At 50.0% G+C, this 20286-nt stretch overlaps 1 protein-coding gene across 2 annotated transcripts in view; it reads right to left on the bottom strand.

Annotated features, from left to right (window-relative positions):
• Positions 1-4734: 4734 nt before the first annotated feature.
• Positions 4735-20286, bottom strand: part of MYT1 (myelin transcription factor 1) — a gene marked incomplete at both ends in the record, with an annotated part of 69384 nt that continues 53832 nt past the window's right edge. For both annotated transcript variants that reach the window (XM_080716807.1, XM_080716808.1), the window contains 7 exons: positions 4735-4875; positions 5299-5442; positions 7807-7910; positions 8497-8588; positions 12369-12590; positions 16619-16702; positions 17010-17072. In XM_080716807.1, coding sequence (XP_080572933.1) covers positions 4735-4875; positions 5299-5442; positions 7807-7910; positions 8497-8588; positions 12369-12590; positions 16619-16702; positions 17010-17072 — 850 coding nt within the window. The remainder of the gene's footprint in view (positions 4876-5298; positions 5443-7806; positions 7911-8496; positions 8589-12368; positions 12591-16618; positions 16703-17009; positions 17073-20286) is intronic.

The raw sequence follows: 20286 nt of genomic DNA on the forward strand, positions 1-20286 counted from the left end.
CCAAGCATGGTCCCAGGGATCATAGGTAGAACTTGAAAGCACTTCTGCTTGGTCTTTACAACTTGGCGGTGGGTCTCAGATGCCTCCTCACATTCTTAGTTCTAGACATCACCAGGATTTTCTTCTGCTATTTTGACAACATCCACAAAGAGAGCTATGACAGAATTAAGAAAAGAAAAACACTTTTGACAGCATGTGAAAGAAACAGGCAAAAATGTGTCTAATTTAGCAGAAGGTACCCCTGAGCAAACAAGTGGACAAGAAATACCCTTCCAGGGCAGGTCTCCAGTGCCCACTTCCTCAAACTAGGCACTACCTCCTAATAGTCCATTCAGCTATGAACCCATCAATGAATTGATCCATTGATGAGATCAGAACTTCATGATTCAATCACTTCCCAAAAACCCACCTCTAATCATTACTGCATTGGGGATCAAGCCTTCAACACATGAGCCTTTAGGGGACATTCCAAACCAGAACACCTCTCTCCTTCCTGATTTCTGTGCCCCCTGCAGCTGTCCCTGGGTGCTCCTCACCAGCTTCCCAAACCATTCTCCCATTTCACCTATGCCTTAAGCTGATACCTGCTGTGCAGAGAACTCCACAGGGTTCCCAAGCCTACCTCTCCCCATTCTGGTATCCTTTGGGGCTCCAACATGTGCCCAGTGGCCACAACAACCCACTAAGTACTCCCAGCCTAGCTCTCCCTAGGCCCATCAAGGCACTAGCTCCTTCAACTCCCCATCCTCACTTACCAGCTGAAGGTCTCATGACTGCACATGAGGTGTCAAAGGGGCAACACTTTTATCTTAAAAAATAAACTTTTATCCTGAGTCCTAAGGAATCAGAACCCCAAGACTAGGCTCCCAGTGCCTCCTAGAATCCTGGACTTGGAGAAACAGAGTTTGATAAACTTAAAGTTCAAATAGAGTTAAAGCAGACTTCTCAAGACTTGGGGTTCTTTAAAGACCAAAGGTCCTCCACCCAGCATTTCTTATACATGCTATTCCCTCTTCAGGGATCCGCTCTATTTCATACCACATTCCAAGAATTGCCTCCCTTAGAGCAGAGACTCCACCACAGCCTCCTCCTTGCAGAGGGATGCAGAGAGTCCTGCTTCTGCAGCCCTTCACACTCACCTGCTGAAGGGACTCCATCATGAACAGCTCTGGGCCAGGGCAGCCACTGAGGGCAGGGCTGCATTCTTCCAGGCTGGAGCTCCTGCTTGAACCAGGCCAGATTTCAGCTTGGAACCCATCCCCATGCTCTTCCCTCAGCTAACTGCCAGTGCCCTATTATGAGCAGGGATCTCTGCTGGGATGTGGTGCCTGTACCCCACACCCACTTCCAAAGCCCTCCATGCCCCCCACACAAATATACAGCTGTGAGGTTGACCTCCAAGATCCTCATCCACATCATGGTTATAGTTCTCTGGGAGCTTCACAGAGACCACAGACAGATTGATGAGCTCACTAATGAGAGTTCACAACCCACCTTCACACACCTCTGTGGGTCTCGATGCTGCTGTTGTTTAGAATGTCTAGAAGTCTTTTTTTTTTTTTTTGCAGCACTGAAGATGGAACCCTATGGCATGCTACCTCCAAGCTACACCCCCAACCCCATTTTATATTATTTTGAAACAGGGTCTCACTAGGTTGCGGAGGGCCTCACTAAGTAGCTCAGGCTGTCTACGAACCACGATCCTCCTGCCTCAGCCTCCCAAATACTAGGATTACAACATGTACCACCACGCTTTAGAAGTCTTTTAAATAAGTCCCACATCTGGACCTATGTGTCACAGAAGAGACTGTGGTGTGAGAGGCCTGGGGTAAGTGGCTATCTGATGTGCAATGTGCCAGGGTCTGGATGGATGGAGAGTCTAGAAAAAACTTCAAAGATCACAGGCAGGGATGGGAAAGGGACTGAGGAGCTAATTCCCACTAGCAGTCCACACATGGGACAGATGTGGTCCTTCCCTTGATGGGCATCTCACTCCTCCACAGTCCTGGCCTCCATTTTCCAAAGTCCCCCCTCTAGTCCATCCCAATGGATTTCAGAATGACAACACCTCTGCAGGCAGAGGGATACCTCAGAACCAGCCTTGCCCACACCACACCAGCACCTGTCATGCTGACATGAAAGGATATAGCTTTGAGCCACTGGCCCCGTTTCCAGGGGAGGGGAGAGCAGTACTGGGACACCCCCCAGAAACCCTTCTTCAGAGCTTCACTATCCTGCTAGTGTGTACAGAGCCTGCTGTGGTTCTTCTGGACAGAGCAAATGCCTCCAGGTGTCCGACTAGAGCAGAGACTGGGAACACAGCCCAGATTTTCAAAGAATTTGTTAGTGAAGGTAAGAGGAAGCTCTAGATCTTCCTCTAGGTCCAGTTCCCATGGAGAACAAAAGCACATGGAGAGTTAATGGTTCAATTCAGGTTCAATGTAACTAGAAGCCTCAAGTCTAAGTCTTACCCTGGGAGGGTTAGAGCTCCACCCAACCTATAGGAGTGACCATAGCCACTGCAAAACCAATAAGACATTGACATTAGCTTAAGAAAAATAAAAACATAGAGGAGTCTATTGCTCCCATAACTGGGAAGTTCAAAAGTAGACTGCCTTCAGTCTGGCCGACCCTGGAGCTCTGAGTTCGTGAGAGGGGTCCCTCTGCCTCTCCTACCTTATTTCCCAGCTCTGCCTCCCTTCAGAATGGCCGAGCTCTCACCTTGTGGCTGAGAGATGTGGTATGGCAGCTCCCGTTTTATACCCACAGTCTAACAACTCCAGTAGGACTTTTTCTCCCTGATTCTAAGAGAAAACTCCTGGGAAGATCTCCAATTTGCACATGCCTGATCATGTGGTAAGAGGTCCTTCTAGACCCACACCTGGGGGTAAAAAATTCCAAAAAGAGATGTTGGCTGAGCTGACCCAGGAAGACCCACTTGCATACCAGGTAGAGACCAAGGATGGAGGAGGAGCTCTCCCCATCCCTAGCATCCTAGGAGGATGAGAAGTAGAGACAGTACCCTCCACATAGACCACAGCACCACTCACAGTCAGACTTTTATTAGGAAATCACCCTCCAAACACACCATGAAGTGTTGTGGGTCCAACGTGTTTCCTGAGGAAGGAGGGTCACAGTATCAAAGCTGCCAAGGGCCGGGCAGTGTGGCCTATGAGTCCCAGTGACTGCTCGGAGCTGACCGTGGCCAGTGCTCCCTCACAGCTACATGACTCAGCCATAAGAACCGCCACAAACGCGACACAAGAAACACGCCAGAGCACACACATCTGCTCTACTCTTAAATAATAATAAATACAGAATTCCATTTGCTGTAACGAGCCTGGAACAAAGGAACCCAAAAGGAAAAAGAAAACCAAAGTGTCTTTCTCTCCATTGGATCAAGGGAAAATCCCCAAATTATCAAAATTCCTCAGTTACAAAATACTTTTAAAAATTTTCATTATTAAAAGAATAAATAACAAAATATATAAAAAATAACTTGGTTGCATCAAAATTATAACTAGAAGTTATATCAAGATTTTTTGTGGCCTATCTTATAGTCAAATAGTTGTTTTTGCTTTGATTTCACTCATTTCTCTCTTATGGTGCCCTAGTGTGGGGTCTAGTTGAAACAATATAAAATTAATAAATAAAAATGTTAAATAAATAGCAAGCATTAACATAAGAGGACATGAATATAAATACATCTTGACAAAATTAAATAATTTACATAATAAACTAGCTACTTTCAATGTTTTCCAGGAAGTGCAATTTCTCTACTCTTAAATACTAATTCAGAATTGCAGTCACAATCAACTTGGACTCTATTTACATGGTCAAAACATTGTGTTTTCAACACATTAAATTAAAATTTACCTTTTTCACATCTTGAATGAATCTAAGAACTGCCCTCTGTGATTTCCCCTCAGGTCAGGGATTCCCCGACTTCACAGATACCACCCACCTCCATCACCTCAGACAAAGAAGTCAAGGACAGCCATGACCCAACTGATCTGTGAGAGGTCAGGGGCCTGGGTGGAGGCGCAAAAGCCAGAGGCTAACTAGGTGGTCCTGGGCTTGGAAGGCCACAAGCACAGGGAGCCACAAACCAAGGCCACACAGGTCTTCTCAGCCCCGGTGACTCCCAGGCTCATCTTTAGGGCCTCCCAGTTAAAATCTCTTGGCTAACTGAGCTGCAATGCTGGCTGACTGTCCAGATTATCGTCTGGAAGGTCTATTCCTAACTTTACTTCTGGAACAGGGGTTTGTCCCACCCTTAAAAGAAAGCTGAATTAAATTAAAATATAAAAAACACTTGTCACATGGGCCCTCACTGAGCACAGACACGCAAACCCAGGCGAGCCCTCCAGGCTGAGCTAACCCCCATGGAGCCAAGCCATGGCTACACTCCCAGCCTTGACAAAGGAATACTGTAGTTGCAAACTCCAAAACTTCCCTGAGAACCTTGTCCATGAGCTTCCATTGGAGACTTTGAGCTGCTCTTCAGATTTCTTTCAGAAAACAAAAATAAACCATTTTGTAATACTTCGGTTTCCCCAGGCACTCGCGTGGGGAGGGTCGGCCCCAGAGACACTGATTTCCAGGCACCCTTTGGATGAACTTGCCCGGGGCTGCACCCGCGCCACCAACTAGAAGTTGCTGTGAGTTAGAGAGCCCCACTGTGAGGAGGTCAACGCTAGGGCCAGGGTGGGGTACTCCTCCCAGCAGCATAGCCTAGACCTGGATGCCCCTCACAGCCTGCTTGATGCTCTCTAGGAGGCCCTTGTTCTCGGGGTTCTGGTAGCAGTCCTGATTGGAGTACATGTCCGTGAGGGTGCTCACGTAGGCGTCGAAATTCTGTTCACATATTGGCTCCTAAAGAACAGAACTAGGTTAGCAAGCCCAGTCCATGCACTGGGCCCCAGGCAGTGGAAACCAGTGGGGGAACATCATAATCCCCGGGTGATCCAAGACAATCCCAGGTCATGGGCAGTGCTGATAGACATCCCTGCTGGAACTTCATGAGCTTCTGTCTGTAGTGAGCCCAGCAACAGACCCACTGTAGCCAGAAGCACCACTGTGCTGAGAATTCATGAGGTGCTAGAAAGGCCAGAGGCCTCATGACCAATAGCTGCACAGGCTGGCCAGAGTACAGAGAATTCCTGTTAAGTGCAAGGAACCCTTTCAGCAGGACCCAGAAGCTGAGAGACGAGGGACAGCCCACCCTCCCCACCCTCTAAAGAGTCCCTGGGGCAGCCGCAAATTCAGCCATGGTACCCACAGGACCACTGCACCTACCATGTGTGGAAGGCGGATGTTGGCGAGACTTTGGATCAGGGCCTGGCTCAGTCCAGACAGCTCCAGAAACAGGGCTTCATTCTGCTCCTCGATGAGCTTATTTTCCTCCTCAATGTTCTTCAGGTTCTTCTCCATGGAGGAGATCTGTGCAGAGAAAGCTGGGAAGTGCTCCTGCTTTGGCCTTGTCCTTCTGGGCACACACTGGGCCATACCTCACATCTCTTGGGGAAAGAACAGAGTCCAGGGGATAGGGGACGCATCAAGGATTTCTTTTGGGAGTCCTACCTCAAAGGAAGGAGCTGGCAGAGCCCTGGTTCCTGAATGGAGGAGATAAAGGCCTTCTGGAAACAGCTGAGCTCAGGGAAGCCAGGAGCCAGTGAGGTGACTGAGCCAGGAGATACATGTGGCCATGGCTCCCTGTGCCTAGTCTGTCCTGGGCAGAGCGAGGGCACAGACTCGGCGGTGCCCTGAGTTCAATATCAGCCCACATAAACTGTGTGCTTAATGTCACCAAGTTTCTTGTTCCGATGTTTGAGTTGCAAGTATCTGCACCTCTGGGTCTTTTCTTCACCCAAAAGATTAACAAACTGTCTCCCTGATGCTCCCAAGCATGTCTTTTCCAAGCCAAACACAAGTAAGTATCCCCACTTTCTGCATCTTGGTCATAACTTGCATAAGGTTATACTGTCCTTGAGGTCTCTAGTGTCAAGGGATAGCTCCAGGCCTGACTTCTGTCTCCAAGGAGCCTCAGGGTGGAGGCAGAGCTCACAGGAGGGCCGGTGTGGCATCAGGCAAGGATGAGCTCCCTGGGAGGCTGCAGATGGGGCCTAGAACTGTCTTGTGACCTAGTAACAAATGTGCAGCTTTAAAGGAGAGAGAGTACAGGCCTGCTTTCCCTTTGCCTAAGCCCTTCTTAAGTGAGCACAACCCACAAAATTCTTTCCATGTGATAGTAAAGGCCTCCGGAAAGGATGCTAGTGAAAGCTAACAATTTGCCTTTTAAACAGACAGGTTTTGTTTTGTGGCAAGGTCTTGCTATGTTGCCCAGGTTAGTCTCAAACTCACTGGGTCACATGATTCTCCTACCTCAGCCTCCTGAGTAGCTGGGCCTGCAGGTATCACAACCACACCTGGCTCTTAAAAGACAGGTTTTGAGTCAAGCATCGTGGTGCATACCTATCATTCCAGTACTTGGGAGGCTGAGACAGGAGGATCACAGGTTCACAACCAGCCTCAGCAACTTAGTGAGGCCTCCACAACTCAGTGAGACCTTGTTTCAGAATAAAAGAATGAAATAGGGCTAGGGATGTAGCTCGAAGGTATAATACCTGAGTTCAATCCCCAGAAACACACACACACACACACACACACACACACACACACACACAGTAGGTTTTGGCAAAACAAAACCAACAAAGTGTATCAACGCTACTTGGGACACTGACAAGGGCTTAGAACTCTGGGAGGTAATGAGAAAGTGACTCCAAAACATGCTGTGTCTCCCACCCAGAGACCTTGCTAAGGGACAGGGAAGGTCCCATCTAGCAGCCCTGTCACCCCTGTTGTCACTGTGGAGATGGAACACACCACATATGCATGTGCAAGACACAGTACAAATCTTTCTGAGCCCCAAGGCTGGTGCTGTTTTTATACAGGTTCTTGAATGGTCAGTGTTCAGCATGGGGCTGGAGTATGTCATGAATCTGCTGCCTATGATAAAGGACCTTGCCAGCTTCCTGTCTTCCCTTTGCCCTTGAAGGGCTCTGCCTACATTCTCTGTGGGGGACTGGTCACTTCCTTGTCCCCTCATCCTTCTATCCAGTAGGAGATACTCCTCCCAATTCATTAGCTCTTCTCTGCCCTAATCAGCAGCCAGAGGGTGGGGCATGTTTTTGTTTTCAGAATAAGACCTTCACCGCTATTTTCTGATGACATAGATTCATCTGGGGGAACTGGGGAAATAGGACACATTTATTTAAGCAATGTGTAACCTGTCACTCAGCCAGGCTCCAGTCAGGCACTGATGCTAAAGCTCTGCCCACAGACGCCATCTTCCCACAACAACCAAAAGGAGCAGGGAACATTCTTGGCCCCATCACACTGAGGAAGAAACAATAACAAAGATGATGGGAGATGTGCAGGTTGTTCTGCTGCTGTGTACTCTGCTGAGTAACTGGCTCCAGGCCCAGCCAAGGCCCCATGCTGATGGGCCGCCAATGCTAACAAAACTAGAAATATGATCAGGACAACAGGGCCACTAACTCTGATGGCCTGCTCACACCAGTGGGACTACCAAGTAGGACAACTGTACCATAGGGACCGGGCTGCTGGCCTAGAAGTGAGGCTCCACTGATGCGGACATCATGGAAGGGCAGCCAACTGGATCTATCTGGGTGTCCCTGTGTGCCAACACTGCACTCTGAGCCAGCTCGGCTTGAACAGCACTGATGTCATCCCCAGGGTGGACTCTGGGTGGGAGGGCAGGGTCGGGAGGATGGTACTACCCACCTGGGACTGCAGCTGTACCATGGCAGCCTCCATCTCTGAGTTGGACTCGTTCAAGTCTCGGATCTCCTGGTTCAGCTGCTTGATCTCCTCATCGTTCTCCAGCACTGCCCAGAAAGAGACCACAGATGTGGCTTTGGCCTCAGGCCCAGACTAACAAGTGAGGTTCAGAAGACCTGCTTTTTTGGTGTAAAGGGAGACTGCCTGTGCAGTGGAGGCCCTCCCACTGGGCTTCCAAGTTCATCTCTCTCAGGCCTGGATCCCACATTTCTTGCTAGGAAACCTGTCTTAGAAACAGGTGAGGGCTGTGTTTGCCTGGGTCCTGGTAGAAAGGCCTGTATAGTTCTCTTTGGAGGTACTAACTGCTGAGTCAAAAGGGGAGAGATTCAGAAATACTGTCTACTCACAGAGGTAGGGTGAGCCACACTCTCTACAAACCTGTAGACATGACTTGTGTTGTGGCTACAGGGCTCTCTAATGCCAAGTCACCAAGCCATAGATCAGAGAATTTATAATGACTTGGGCAAGGACCGGGCACCCAGACATGGTGACTTTAGCCCAGGTCAACAGGCTCTTCAAGGCAATGGCCATCTTCACCATGACCAGGCCCTAGAGAGGCTACCTCTCCACTCCATTCCCACCAGAACAGAGAAGGGACTGACAGGCAGGGACATCCCTGAAGAGCATCCTTACCATCACTGGTCTTGAACTTTGGGCTGAGAACCTCGTCCCCTGAGAGTTTGCCCTTCTTTCCAGCAAAGGTTGCTCTGGGACAGCCAGACAAACTGGAAGCAAAGATCACACATCACTGACAAGTCCAAAGACATGATCTATGGGCAACCCAAGACCACACACCATGGCCATTCCAGGGTTACGCACCATGACTAGGCCAATGTCACACACTGAGACCAGCTGAGGGACACATACCATGGCCACTCCAGGGTTGTACATCATGACCAGTCCAATGACACATACCAGCACCAGGCCAAGGTCCCATACTATGATCAGTCCAGAGTCACACACCATGACCAGTCCAGGAGCAGTCTCAAGTCACACACTGACTGATGCAGGTTCACTGAACAATGGATCCCAAGCACATTCCATGTTACTCAGATAATCCTGAAGGCCTCCCTATGGGAGAACTGCTGCCTATAAGTTGCCTTCTCTCCCTAGAGTATAAGAGGCTGCAAGCTAGCAAGATGGGGGCCTGGCGGCTGTACTCCTCTGAACCCGCCATGTCCAGCTCAGCCATAGATGACCCCATGAGGAGCTGTAGGGACCTGGCATCACTGCACTCAGGCACTGCCTTCTCAGGAATCTGAGGGGCACAGGACTCTCCTGCTGGCACTTTTCAGCCCTGACCTTCCAGAGCAGCCCCTCACAGCTGACCCCACCTACAAGATCCTCCAGGATGTGGCTAATGACACTCACTGATTATTCATTGGACATAGTTGTTTAAGTAGAAATATGTATTAAAATGTGTATGGCTTGTCAAGTATGAGCTCATGCTTGTGCAGTGACCTCATTTATAATAGGGACTTAGAGGATGCTTTTGCTAAATCACTGATTCTTCACCTGGACACGCAGGATAAAACTTGGCATTTCTTCCTTCATTTTGTATGTCTCCTGTCCAGCTCTGCACATAAACATTTAACTAAACATAAACATTTAACTAAAGACTATTATGTCTGAGCCTGGCATGGTGGAGCACACCTATAATCCCAGTACTTGGGAGGCTGAGACAGGAGGATTGCAGGTTCTAGGGCAGCCTCAGCAACTTAGCAAGGCACTCAGAAACCTATCAAGACCCTATTTCTTCCGTGTGTGTGTATGTGCATGTGTGTGTGGTACGGGGGATTGAACTCAGGAGCATTCCACCTCTGAGGTAAACCATCAGCCCTATTTTATTTTTATTTTGAAACAGGGCCTCACTAGGTTGATGAGAGTCTCACTACTTGCTGAAGCAGTCCTCGAACCTGTGATCCCATCTCAGCCTTCCAAGTACTGGGATTAGAAGCATGTGCCACCATACCCAGCTGAGACCTTTTTTCAAAACAAAAAATAAAAAGGGCTGGGGGTGAAGCTTGGAGGTAGAATGCCCCTGGGATCAAACCCCAGTACTATATACACACCAAAAAAAAAAAAAAAAAGACTGAAACTAGTAACACAAGTTTGATTAGCTCTAAATTTACCTAACCCATCTCTTCCCCCCTTCAAATCTGAGGATGCCAAGAAAAGAGTAACCAAGTCTTTTTTTTTTTTTTTTCAGTACTGGGGATTGAACCCAGGGGCACTGTATTTCTGAGCTACATCCCCAGTCCTATTTTTTAGTCTTTTTATTTTTTGAAACAGGGTCTCACTGAGTTGTGAAGGGCCTCGCTAAGTAGCTGATGCTGTCTGGGAACTGTGATCCTCTGGTCTCTGCCTCCTGAATGCTGGGATTACAAGCATATGCCACCATGCCCGGCTACCAAGACATTATTAACAGGTTGTCAAGCCGGGCGTGGTGCCACACGCTTGTAATCTCCACGCTTGGGAGGCTGAGACAGGAGGATCGCGCAGGTTCGCAGCCAGCCTCAGCTACTTAGTGAGGCTCTCAGCAACTTAGTGAGACCCTGTTTCCAAATAAAATATAAAATAGGTCTGGGAGGAGAGCCTGGAGGTAGAAAGCCTCTGGGTTCCACCCCCAGTACCACCAAAATAAATCAATAAATAAACAAACAAACAGGTTGTCAATACCAGTTTTATAACATCCTATCCCAGGCCACACCCTCAGTGGCACTAGAAGTCTCATCATTGCCCTAAACCTTCCAGTAATAAGCAGAAGCTTTGCAGGCATTTCATCCACAATGAGGCTGCTCCCCTACCCAGGATCCATCATCTCATGGGACCAAACTGCTCCTCAAGGGACGACACTTCCCTGAAGCTGAAGCTGGAGCTCCCCAGAACCTGTCTTGAGATAATGATTAACCAGACTACCAGTTTGGGCAAAACTGTTTAATTATGTATACCTCTCACCCCCTGCCCCAACTCTTCCTCTACTTAACATAAAGCTCATGTCAGCACCACTGAAGACAGGGCTTGGATGTATGCGCCCTCTTGTCTTCACACTATAGTTATACTGATTACATCCCTTTCCTGCTTCTCACCAATATTTTTGTTTGCTTTCCTTAGGGTGAACCTTAAGGAAAAGGTTCCTTAGCTAAACCTCCTCTGTTGGGACCTGTGAATCAGGCCTCTGGCATAGGATTACAATAACACATCCACATTACACACACACACACACACACACACACACACACACACACACACACACACATTTGAGGCAAGAATAAATGTGCTTAAAATACCCAGAGTGTGCCCAGGCATGGTGGCACATGCTTATAATCCCCAGTACTTGGGAGGCTGAGACAGAGGATTGCAGGTTCACAGCCAGCCTTAGTGAGGTCTTCTGCAACTTAATGAGACCTTGTTTCAAAATAAAGAATGAAAAATAGGGCTAGGGGTGCAGCTTGAAGGTAGAATGTCCCTGGAAGTACTGAAAAAAAAAATGCCCAGAGTGTGGCCCTTCTGCCTGCCTGGCCCAGGCCTCAGCATTCCCTTTGGCCTTCTTGCAATCCCAGCTCTCCAAGTGAGACCTGATCTCTCCTCTGCCCCAGCCAGGTCCCCTCACTCCCAGAGAAGCCTGGTAAAACCCTAGCTCAGAACTTTCTGCCTCTGCTCTGTGTAGCCCAGCAGGCCAGTCCTTCCAGCTCCAGCAACGCCAAGGTTGTCCTCCAGACTGCTGGCACTCCCTTCTAGGAGGCCTCTTGACCCCCTACCCTGCTATTTTCCTCAGATCCCTGACCACCATTCAAGAGCTGGTTGTCCTATCTCCAGGCCTTGATGTGAGATGAACTCGCAAAAAGTACTTTGGTTGAATGGATGTGTTAATTAATCTTGTAGGGGAAGGGCGGGAGGGAGGAAGAAAGGAAGGAACGAAGGAAGGAACAAAGGAAGGAAGGAGAGAAGTAGAGGGTAGGGGTGAGGTGAAGACAGGAGAGAGGAAGGGAAGGGGGAGAGGGGGGAGAGAGGGGAGAGGGGTTTCTGACTGGACCAGGTACTGGCCCTGTGCCCTCAACCATCACCATGACTACCCAGGACAAAGAGAAAAGGAGGCTGACATCAACCCAGGGGCAGATGTCAGGACAGGTGAGAGCCATGATCACTGTCCAGGCCTACTACCCAGGCAGGAAGAGGCCTAGTCACCAGGTCCCTTGCAAACAGGCCCAAAGCTCAAAGAAGAGGCCCCAGCAAGAGGGGCAGAGCATGAGGTATGAGAGACAAACTTTTCCTGGGAAGTTGACAGGTGAAAAAAACATGAGCCTAGACAGTGCTCTGCCCACACATAGCCTTGGTGATAACACCAGCCCAAAGGACTCCATCAGGGTGTGGAGGAAAGCTTATGAGAACAGAAGCAGGGTAAGAAAGCTGCCCACTGAGCCCTGTCCACCCCACCCATGCCTTATCCAGCCAAGGCCAGTCCCTACTGACCGGCAGAGAGGGCAGGACACGTGGGGAGTTACCTCCGATGGGTGAGGAAGCTTCCGTTGGCATGGCCAGAGCCATCGCAGCCTGGTGTGGGGCAGGTGGGCCCCTCGTTCTTCAGTGACTTCCAGGAGAATGACGAGCCATTGAGGGAACCCTCTTTCTGCCTCCGGGCAGCTAGAGGGCAGCCAGATGCACTTCTGTGGGAGGCATACTTGCCACTGATGTGACCGAGCCCCACACAGCCTGGAACAGGACACCTGGACACAGAAAGGCTGGGGTGACTAGGGGGCACTGCAGTGGGAGGATTCTGAAGACCCAGCATCATACACAGAGGGCTCCTGAGCAAGACAGGAGAATGGCAGAATCCTGGGGCCTCGGGAACAGCCTGTTCTCCAGATGGTAGATGAAGACCTCAGGGGCCACCCTCTCCCTCTTGGCCTCACAACCTGTGCTTAGCTGGGAAGCCTGTGGATCAGGAAGGCCAGGGCACCCTGAGTAGGCAGCTCAGGAAAACAGAAGCCTGCCATCCCGTAATCTCAGAGCTGAGGCCAGGCATGGTGTGGCACCTGTTGGAGTCCAGGAACACAGAGCACAGGTATGTAAGGCGCTGATGTTCCATGACATTCTTTCCAGGTGTTCAAGGAGAGAATAGGAGGCTTTCTAAATGCAGACTGACGAAGGCCACAGGCCCAGTGTGTGGGTTGCTTCTGGGCATCTGTTCTTGCATCTCAGGAAGGACATGGACGAGGGTGTTCTGGGGAACTGGGTAGCTCAGGAACCAACGCCTGACCCAGGACAAGATCCCCAACCTTCAAGTTTTTAGCCTTTTCTCTCCAACAAATGAAGGTCACCCCAATTGCCACCTGTCATACTCCTGTGGGCTGAATATCTGGCACACACTTGCTGTGTGCTGAACACCTATCAAACACAGAGGGTGGCTGCCCAAGGATGGCTGCCCCGTTTTACAGAGTGGCCCATGGGCATACAGAGAAGTCAGGGCCAGGGTACCCTCAGAAGGACTGAAGGCCATCAGAGGCTCCAGCTATAGGGGAAGGCTGCATTGCCCAGTAGGAGGCCAGTGAGGCAGGGGCACACTCTGGCCTCATCTCAGAGACCTCCCTTGTAGACACTGTCCAGCCCCTCGGCCAGGGTTCTGCTTCTCCCTTGGCCGCACAGCTCTTCTTGCCTCTCCTCCTCTCTTGCTCATCTGGTCCACCCAGACAATGTAGGAGAGCCCCTGGGCCAATGAAAGGTCATCTCAACCTTTAGTGCACCACAAGGATTCTGCCTAGGGCCTCCAGGGGGGGGCTTTACAAGGCTCGCATCCAATGTCCAGACCCTGGATCCTGAATACCTCCCAGCTGAGACCTGAGGTTAGCTGACCAGCCCAACTGATCCTGTGGTGAGAGTTGGGCAGAGGCTGAGGACCTGACATTATAAGAACAAATGGCCACATGAGAGGTGGCTCTTCAGTCACTCAGGAGAGTTTAATCTGGATTCCTTTTATTCACTTTCTTGCAAAACTCTAGACCTCCTCACCAAAATGGACTGGACTGTGGTATTTCCTTGAACTGTGCTCATGGAAAGCTCTCCAGGGAGGGTTTCTTTCTCTTAACACCTGGCATCAAACCTTCAGAACTATCAGGTTATTTCATACAGACAAGCAAGGGGCCCAGAGCCAGCCTACTGTCATGCTCCGCAGGCGAGCGGGTGTTTCCTAAACACCTCATGGGGCACAGGAATGGTGTGCAGCCACATGGGAAATGGAGCCAGGACTGCAGGGACCAGAGGTGTGCTTCATATGTCAGATGGAGTGTGGCCTGGACTTCCTGCAGGAAGCATAACACCTGACTCCCATGCTGCAACAGCTGTCAAGTTCTATAACAAGTTATAAAATCATGGCAACTGGGATTCACCACAAAGTGCTGACATGAGTCAATCTCAAATGGAGCAAACATGAGATGTCATTAACGGGAGCTCTTCTTTCACAGCCCCTGAAAAAGTGCTGCTCATGCCTAACGAAATCCCATCCCTCAGCAGGACCTGGTGCATCCATTAAAGATTCTGCTTCACTCTGCACTTGTTTAAAGATGCTGGTTAATTATAAATATGGTCAAAGTTTATGGCTGAGGGGAGGCCCTATAAAATGCAGGTACTAGCAGGTATCCCTCCTCTGGCCATGGAGCCATTAGGGACTTTATCCATCCTACAAATTCTGGATTGTTTCTATGGTCACCATTTCTGCTTAGGTTGTGGGATTCTTGCTTCTTTAACAACAAAGTTGATGGCACATAAGAAGAAGGAAAATTATCTTTCCCAGTTGTTTTGAAAAGTGCTGAACTTGATCTTTTTTTTTTTTTTTTTTTTTTTTGGTGGTACTGGGGTTCCTCGAAGCCCTTCTACCTCCAGTCCAGGCTACACTCCCAGACTTATTTTTTTATATATATATATATTTTTATTTGGAAACAGGATCTCTTAAACCAGCGCGGCTGGCTTAGAACCTGCGCGATCCTCCTGTCTCCGCCTCCCAAGCGCGGGGATTACAAGCGTGCGCCACCACGCCCAGCGCTGAACTTGATCTTAATAATTCATTTATAATATCCTTGCCAGCAGGATCCTTGCTAACTCCATAAAGGCACTGCATCCATATGATGACAGGCAAATTTCTGGATTTCAGGAAGAAAAATGCTTTTGTCCCCAGAGCATTGAGTGTAGCATCAGGATCCCAACAACCACATTTGCACTGTTAATTTAGCATACCTTACAGTTTACTGAAGAATTAAATATACTTTATCAGACCAAACAGCTTGTAGGGCCATCCCCTTCTGAAGGATGTGATGCCTTTCAGTTAGGTCCCTCTTCTGTGGCCAACCAGATGCTTTGGCACAGCTGGAGTACGCTCAGAGGAGCAGCAATGGGATCTGGAACCAAGTGGCCCCCTGTGGGGTGTCTGAATGCTCTTGGCCCAGAAAGCAACTTAGTTGAGGAAGGTCTGCCCAGTCAGTCCCAACGCCCTACTCAACTAGGTCTCTCAATCCCATTCTTCTCCTGCTGGTGGCCTACTGCCTACTTTGCTGTGTGTTAACTCTGAAACTAATCATGTGCAGGGAAATACTTTTATCCTCAGAAAATTGGCCAGTGGATCTTCCTGTTGGGGCTTGTGGCACAGTGTGGCCCCCACCTACAAAAGACAGTGCAATGGACTATTTCCCTACAGAGATAACACATTTGCAATTATAAAACACCCCACCGAGTAGATCCCACACAGGGTCAGCATCCACACCCAAGCCCATGAGGATATGTCAGCCCCCACCCATTCTGGAGAGGGCAATAGTGGGCAGCCTTTTGTCTTCAGGACTTGGGTCACTTAAGGTCAGTGATGTCCTCTTTCCTCCCCACAGCAGGGTATGCTTCCCAGTTTCAACTTCCTCAGCTCTTCACAGGTAAGCAGGAAGGTGAACACATAGGACTGATTGATTGACTGATTGTGGTCCTGGGGATGTAACCCAGGAGCCTCTACCTCTATTTGGAAACAGGGTCTCGCTAAGTTGCTGAGAGCCTCACTAAGTAGCTGAGGCTGGCTTTGAACTTGTGTGACCCTCCTGTCTTAGCCTCCCAAGTACTGGGATTACAAGTGTGCATCACCACGCCCAGTTGAACTCATAGGATATAAAGATTCAGTATTGCTGGGCATGGTGGCACATACATGTAATACCAGTACTTGGGAGGCTGAGACAGGAGGATCTCAGGTTCGAGGACAGCCTTGGAAATTTAGTGAGGCACTCAGCAACTTAGCAAAACCTTGTTCCAACAGAAAAATATAATAGGGCTGGAGGTATAGCTTGGAGGTAGAATGGCCCTGAGTTCTATCCCCAGTATCAATAAAATAAAAATAATAAAGATTTAACATAATCCCACCTATCCTCCTCTCCTGGACTCTGCACCTGACCTTTCCTACTAGACAAAAGTTGTGCAGACTGCAAGGTCTATGGGTACCTTGTGGCCACCCTGAGGCTCAGGGCACTCAGACACTTCCAGCCCCACCAAATGCCTCTGACCTGAACTGAGCCCAGAGGGGGTCCAGCACCCAGGCATCAGTGAGCCAGGTTTGAGTGCTTCTATAAAAATAAAGATTGCTTTGAGGATCAATTGTAATGAAAAGGGAACCAAAAAGGAGTATGAGTTTGGTTTGTTTGTCTGCTGTTATTGCAGTTATTTTAATTATAACACATAGGAAAATCTCAATTCTTCAAAACATTGAAGAAGCCTGTGTGGCCAAACTTACTTCATCAGCTCTGGATCCTCCTTGTCATCCTTGGTGGGTGCCACCTTGAGGCCACTCTTCTTGGCACGCGGACAGCCTGACAAGCTGATTTTGAAGGATGAAAAAATGCCAGCTTAGTCCGAGATCAGCAGATCCCACACTAGTACCCGTCCTGTTCCCTCAAGCAGTGGCCTCCACAGGGGGTGAGGGCAGGTCAATCAGCTGGTCAACTAACTCTGGCCCTCCATCTTTTTCTCTCAGTGCAAAGAGCCACCTACGCAGCTTCTGTGAGCACCAGTAATTCAGAAGAGAAGGAAATGGCTCTAGCTGTCAGCAGAATTAAGGACTATTCAGAACTTTAGACTTTTGTCTAAAACAGAAACCATCACCCTCTCCTGCCAGCCCCACTCACCTCCGGTGTGAAGCATAGTTCCCTGTTATGTGGCCAGAGCCATCGCAGCCAGGTGTGGGGCACCTGTGGAGGAAAGTGGGAGGAGAGCAGACCAAATGTTTAGCCCACTGGGCTCAGCCCTCAAGTGAGCCCATCACTTTCCACAGCCCAGGGCCCCCCATATAGCCACCCTTCTTAGGCACTTCTTTGCAGAGGAGCAGTACCAACGAGGCACCCCAGCCTGCAGCTACCAGCCACAGGTGTCTGGCAGGGTCACCTTGGTGCCTCAGTGCTTTTCCCAACTGCCTCCCGGGGTCCAGAATGCTGAGAAGAGAGCGGCCCCAGGGGCCTGGTCTTACACCAGACATCAGCCAGGGTGTGGGACCGACCTTCTGGGTCCACTGTATCCACAGGAGATGATGGGCTCCAGATCAGCCTTTTCACTGGTTCTGGCCTGCCTAGAAGCATCCAGAACACACCTGAGCCCTAACTTTAACATGAGCCCTTGGAAGGCACAGCCAGTGACCAAGACTCTGGAAGCTTGCTCTCAGGTAGAGTGCACAGTGACAAAGAAGACCAGCAGATGCCCGCAGACCACCTGCTTTCATGGCCGTTGCAGGCCTGGCCGCTGTTTAGTGAGCCCAGACTCAAACAACCAGTGACTTGTGGGGTGGTGGGACCAGCAGAGGTAAGAAGGGAGACAGGACACACAGAGGTCCAACACTATATACCCAACAATGCTTGATGAAAATATTGCATAAGGTATAAAAATTATACTTCGATATTACAAATAAGAAAATGAACTTTCTTGTTTTTACCCAAATAGCCACTGAGAAAAAATGACCTTAGGGTGAAAAGAGGGGCTGGCTCTGAAGTTGGACCCATCTTCCCATGGGGCCTCCTGCTCTGTACCTTGCCCCCAGGAGGGTGCTGGTCCACAGGAGCCAGGCAAACATTTGACACTGGCGCCTGAAAGCCCACCATCATAGTGCACTGCTCTGTGGCACTCGAGCCCATGTGGTGATGGTGAAGATGATCCTTCCTCACTGAAGTCTTCTACCAGCACAAGCAGTATCTGGCCTTTGGGACAGGGCATCTCCTTGCTTAGGTGATAGGATTTGGGCACAGTCCCAACAAGCTCCTATGGCACCACAGGGCAGCCTCACTTCCCACGATCTCTCTGGACCTTTGGAGTTCTCTTGGGGCATCCTCCTGGAGAGTCCTGGGTCTCTCCTCCCTAACCTGTGTCACGCATTGGATGCTTTACTAGCCTGTCAAACCTTTACCAGTCTTTGTGTCAGTATGTCCCTGTTCTCCGAAGCCTAAGTCCAGAGAGCTGAAGGTAGCAGCCTTTTCATCCTGTTTGGGAGTGGCCTCAAGGCTCCTGTTTCTTGTCTCAGCATCAGGAAAGCACTGGCAGACTCAGTTATGGCACTGAGAATAGAGGTCACTCGGTGGCCAGGGTGACAGACCCAGAAAAGCCCTGCCTCAGAGGTGATGAGCCCATTGCCAGGCTGTGAGAGACAGCCACGATGGGGTGTAGGCACACCTGGTGGTACTGGTCAGTCTCAGGTGGCCCTGTAGGCACTTGACCCTGTACTCCCCTCTGAGGCCTAATGTGAGCTATGTCCAAAATAGGACAGCATTCATGTAACCAGAGGAGCAGGAGTACTCAACGTGCTCCTAATGGCCTGTGGCCTATGGGGTCAGCCACAAGAATGGGAGCTAGCCCTGCCCCTCCCACCACCTGCTTCTGAGCACCTTGTCTAGGCAGAAAGGACTCCAGGCCATATCCACGTTTAAGGGCTGCCTCTGCCTTGGCAGCGCAGGTCTCCTCTGAGCCCCATCTGGTGCTATGAGGTATCACCCACCCTGTGCAGAGCCCCCATACCCCAGCACCCCACTACATGTGAGCTGAACAGCCCATGGCAGGTCCTGACCACTAGGGCACACAGAGAGGGAGCAAATGCTGTAGGGATTAGCTTAAAACACAGAAAATGTGTCATTTGAGAATCAGCCTCTGTATCAACAGCAAGGCCACCAAAAGAACCCTGTCTGCCCCAGCTTGGCTGGCCCAACACCTGCACAGGAAGAAGGACATGGAGCAAGCCCAGGAGCAGGAACCAGAGGGGCTGGCCCACCAGCTCCCTGAACCAACCATGGTCTTAGGGAGATGAGGAGAAGGCTCCCAAGGAAGACCCCAGGGCAGAGAAGTGCTCTGGAAGAAGGGGAACCCCTTGGCCATCTGCCACACCTTGCTGAAGCTGAGCTGTTCATTGCATACAAGGGAGACTTTTTGTTGCAATTTCTGCACAAGTATGGGTTGCAGTTCTTCACAAACTTAGTCTTAAAAGAACACTAACCCTGCCATAGGCTGTGTCTCAATAGGATTGTGCCACATTTTCTACCTCCACCTCTTAGCATCTATCTGCTCAAGGCCACAGAAGTATGTGGGTGCATCGCTGGCTCTAAAACTATTCAAGCCCTTGAGTTGGAAAGCCATGGAAACTAATGATAGAAAAGAAAGCAGAACTAGAACAGAAAATTGGAAAAAAAGAATACAAGAAAGATGGCAAGAGAAGAAAGGGGCAGCAGGGGTCACTGAAGCTGCATGACTTAGGGTTCCAACTCTGGACTTTGGGCCAGCAGTGGTAGGGCAGAGTAAACGAATACATTGTGAGCCTGCCACTGCCTCCTCTTCGCCCCCAGAAAGAAAACAGAGGTGGTGAGTCCCACTCCACATCTGTGGTAAGTACTGCTGGAGACCAAGGGTCTCTGTCCCGCCTTAGACCAGCACAGGCCCTTGTGACCACAGCACTCCAGCTCCTCATCCCAGAGGCACCGGTGCCAATTTCTGTCTGGCCCTAAGACGGGCCAAGGATTCTGGGCCTGGATCCAGGGCCTTCCAACACCAAGGCCCACAGGAGGGAGGGCCAGCCCTCGAGGGCATAAAGGGGACAAGAGCACACCTCCTTCCTCCAAGCCTGCGCTCAGCCCTGGCACCCAGGATGAGGTCCCCGCAACTCAGGGGCACCAGATCTGTAATGCCACAGCTTACCCCAAGGCATGAGAACCAAAGGTAATGGCTACTTCCAGCTCCAGCCCCAAGAGAACAGATACCTAGAAACCTCTGGGTGCCTGAGCCTCATTTGTGCAGGACTGCCAAGCAACTGGTGGGTGCCCTCAGGGCTACCCTGCCCAAATGTTAGGGGTAGGGAGGTGCAGAAGCAGAAAAGAGGCCGGCAAAGAGAAGGCATAAGCATGTGGGGACGGTTGGAGGGACCAGGGCAGGAATGGA

Source organism: Muscardinus avellanarius (genome assembly GCF_963383645.1).
Source record: "Muscardinus avellanarius genome assembly, chromosome: 19".
NCBI lineage: Eukaryota > Metazoa > Chordata > Mammalia > Rodentia > Gliridae > Muscardinus > Muscardinus avellanarius.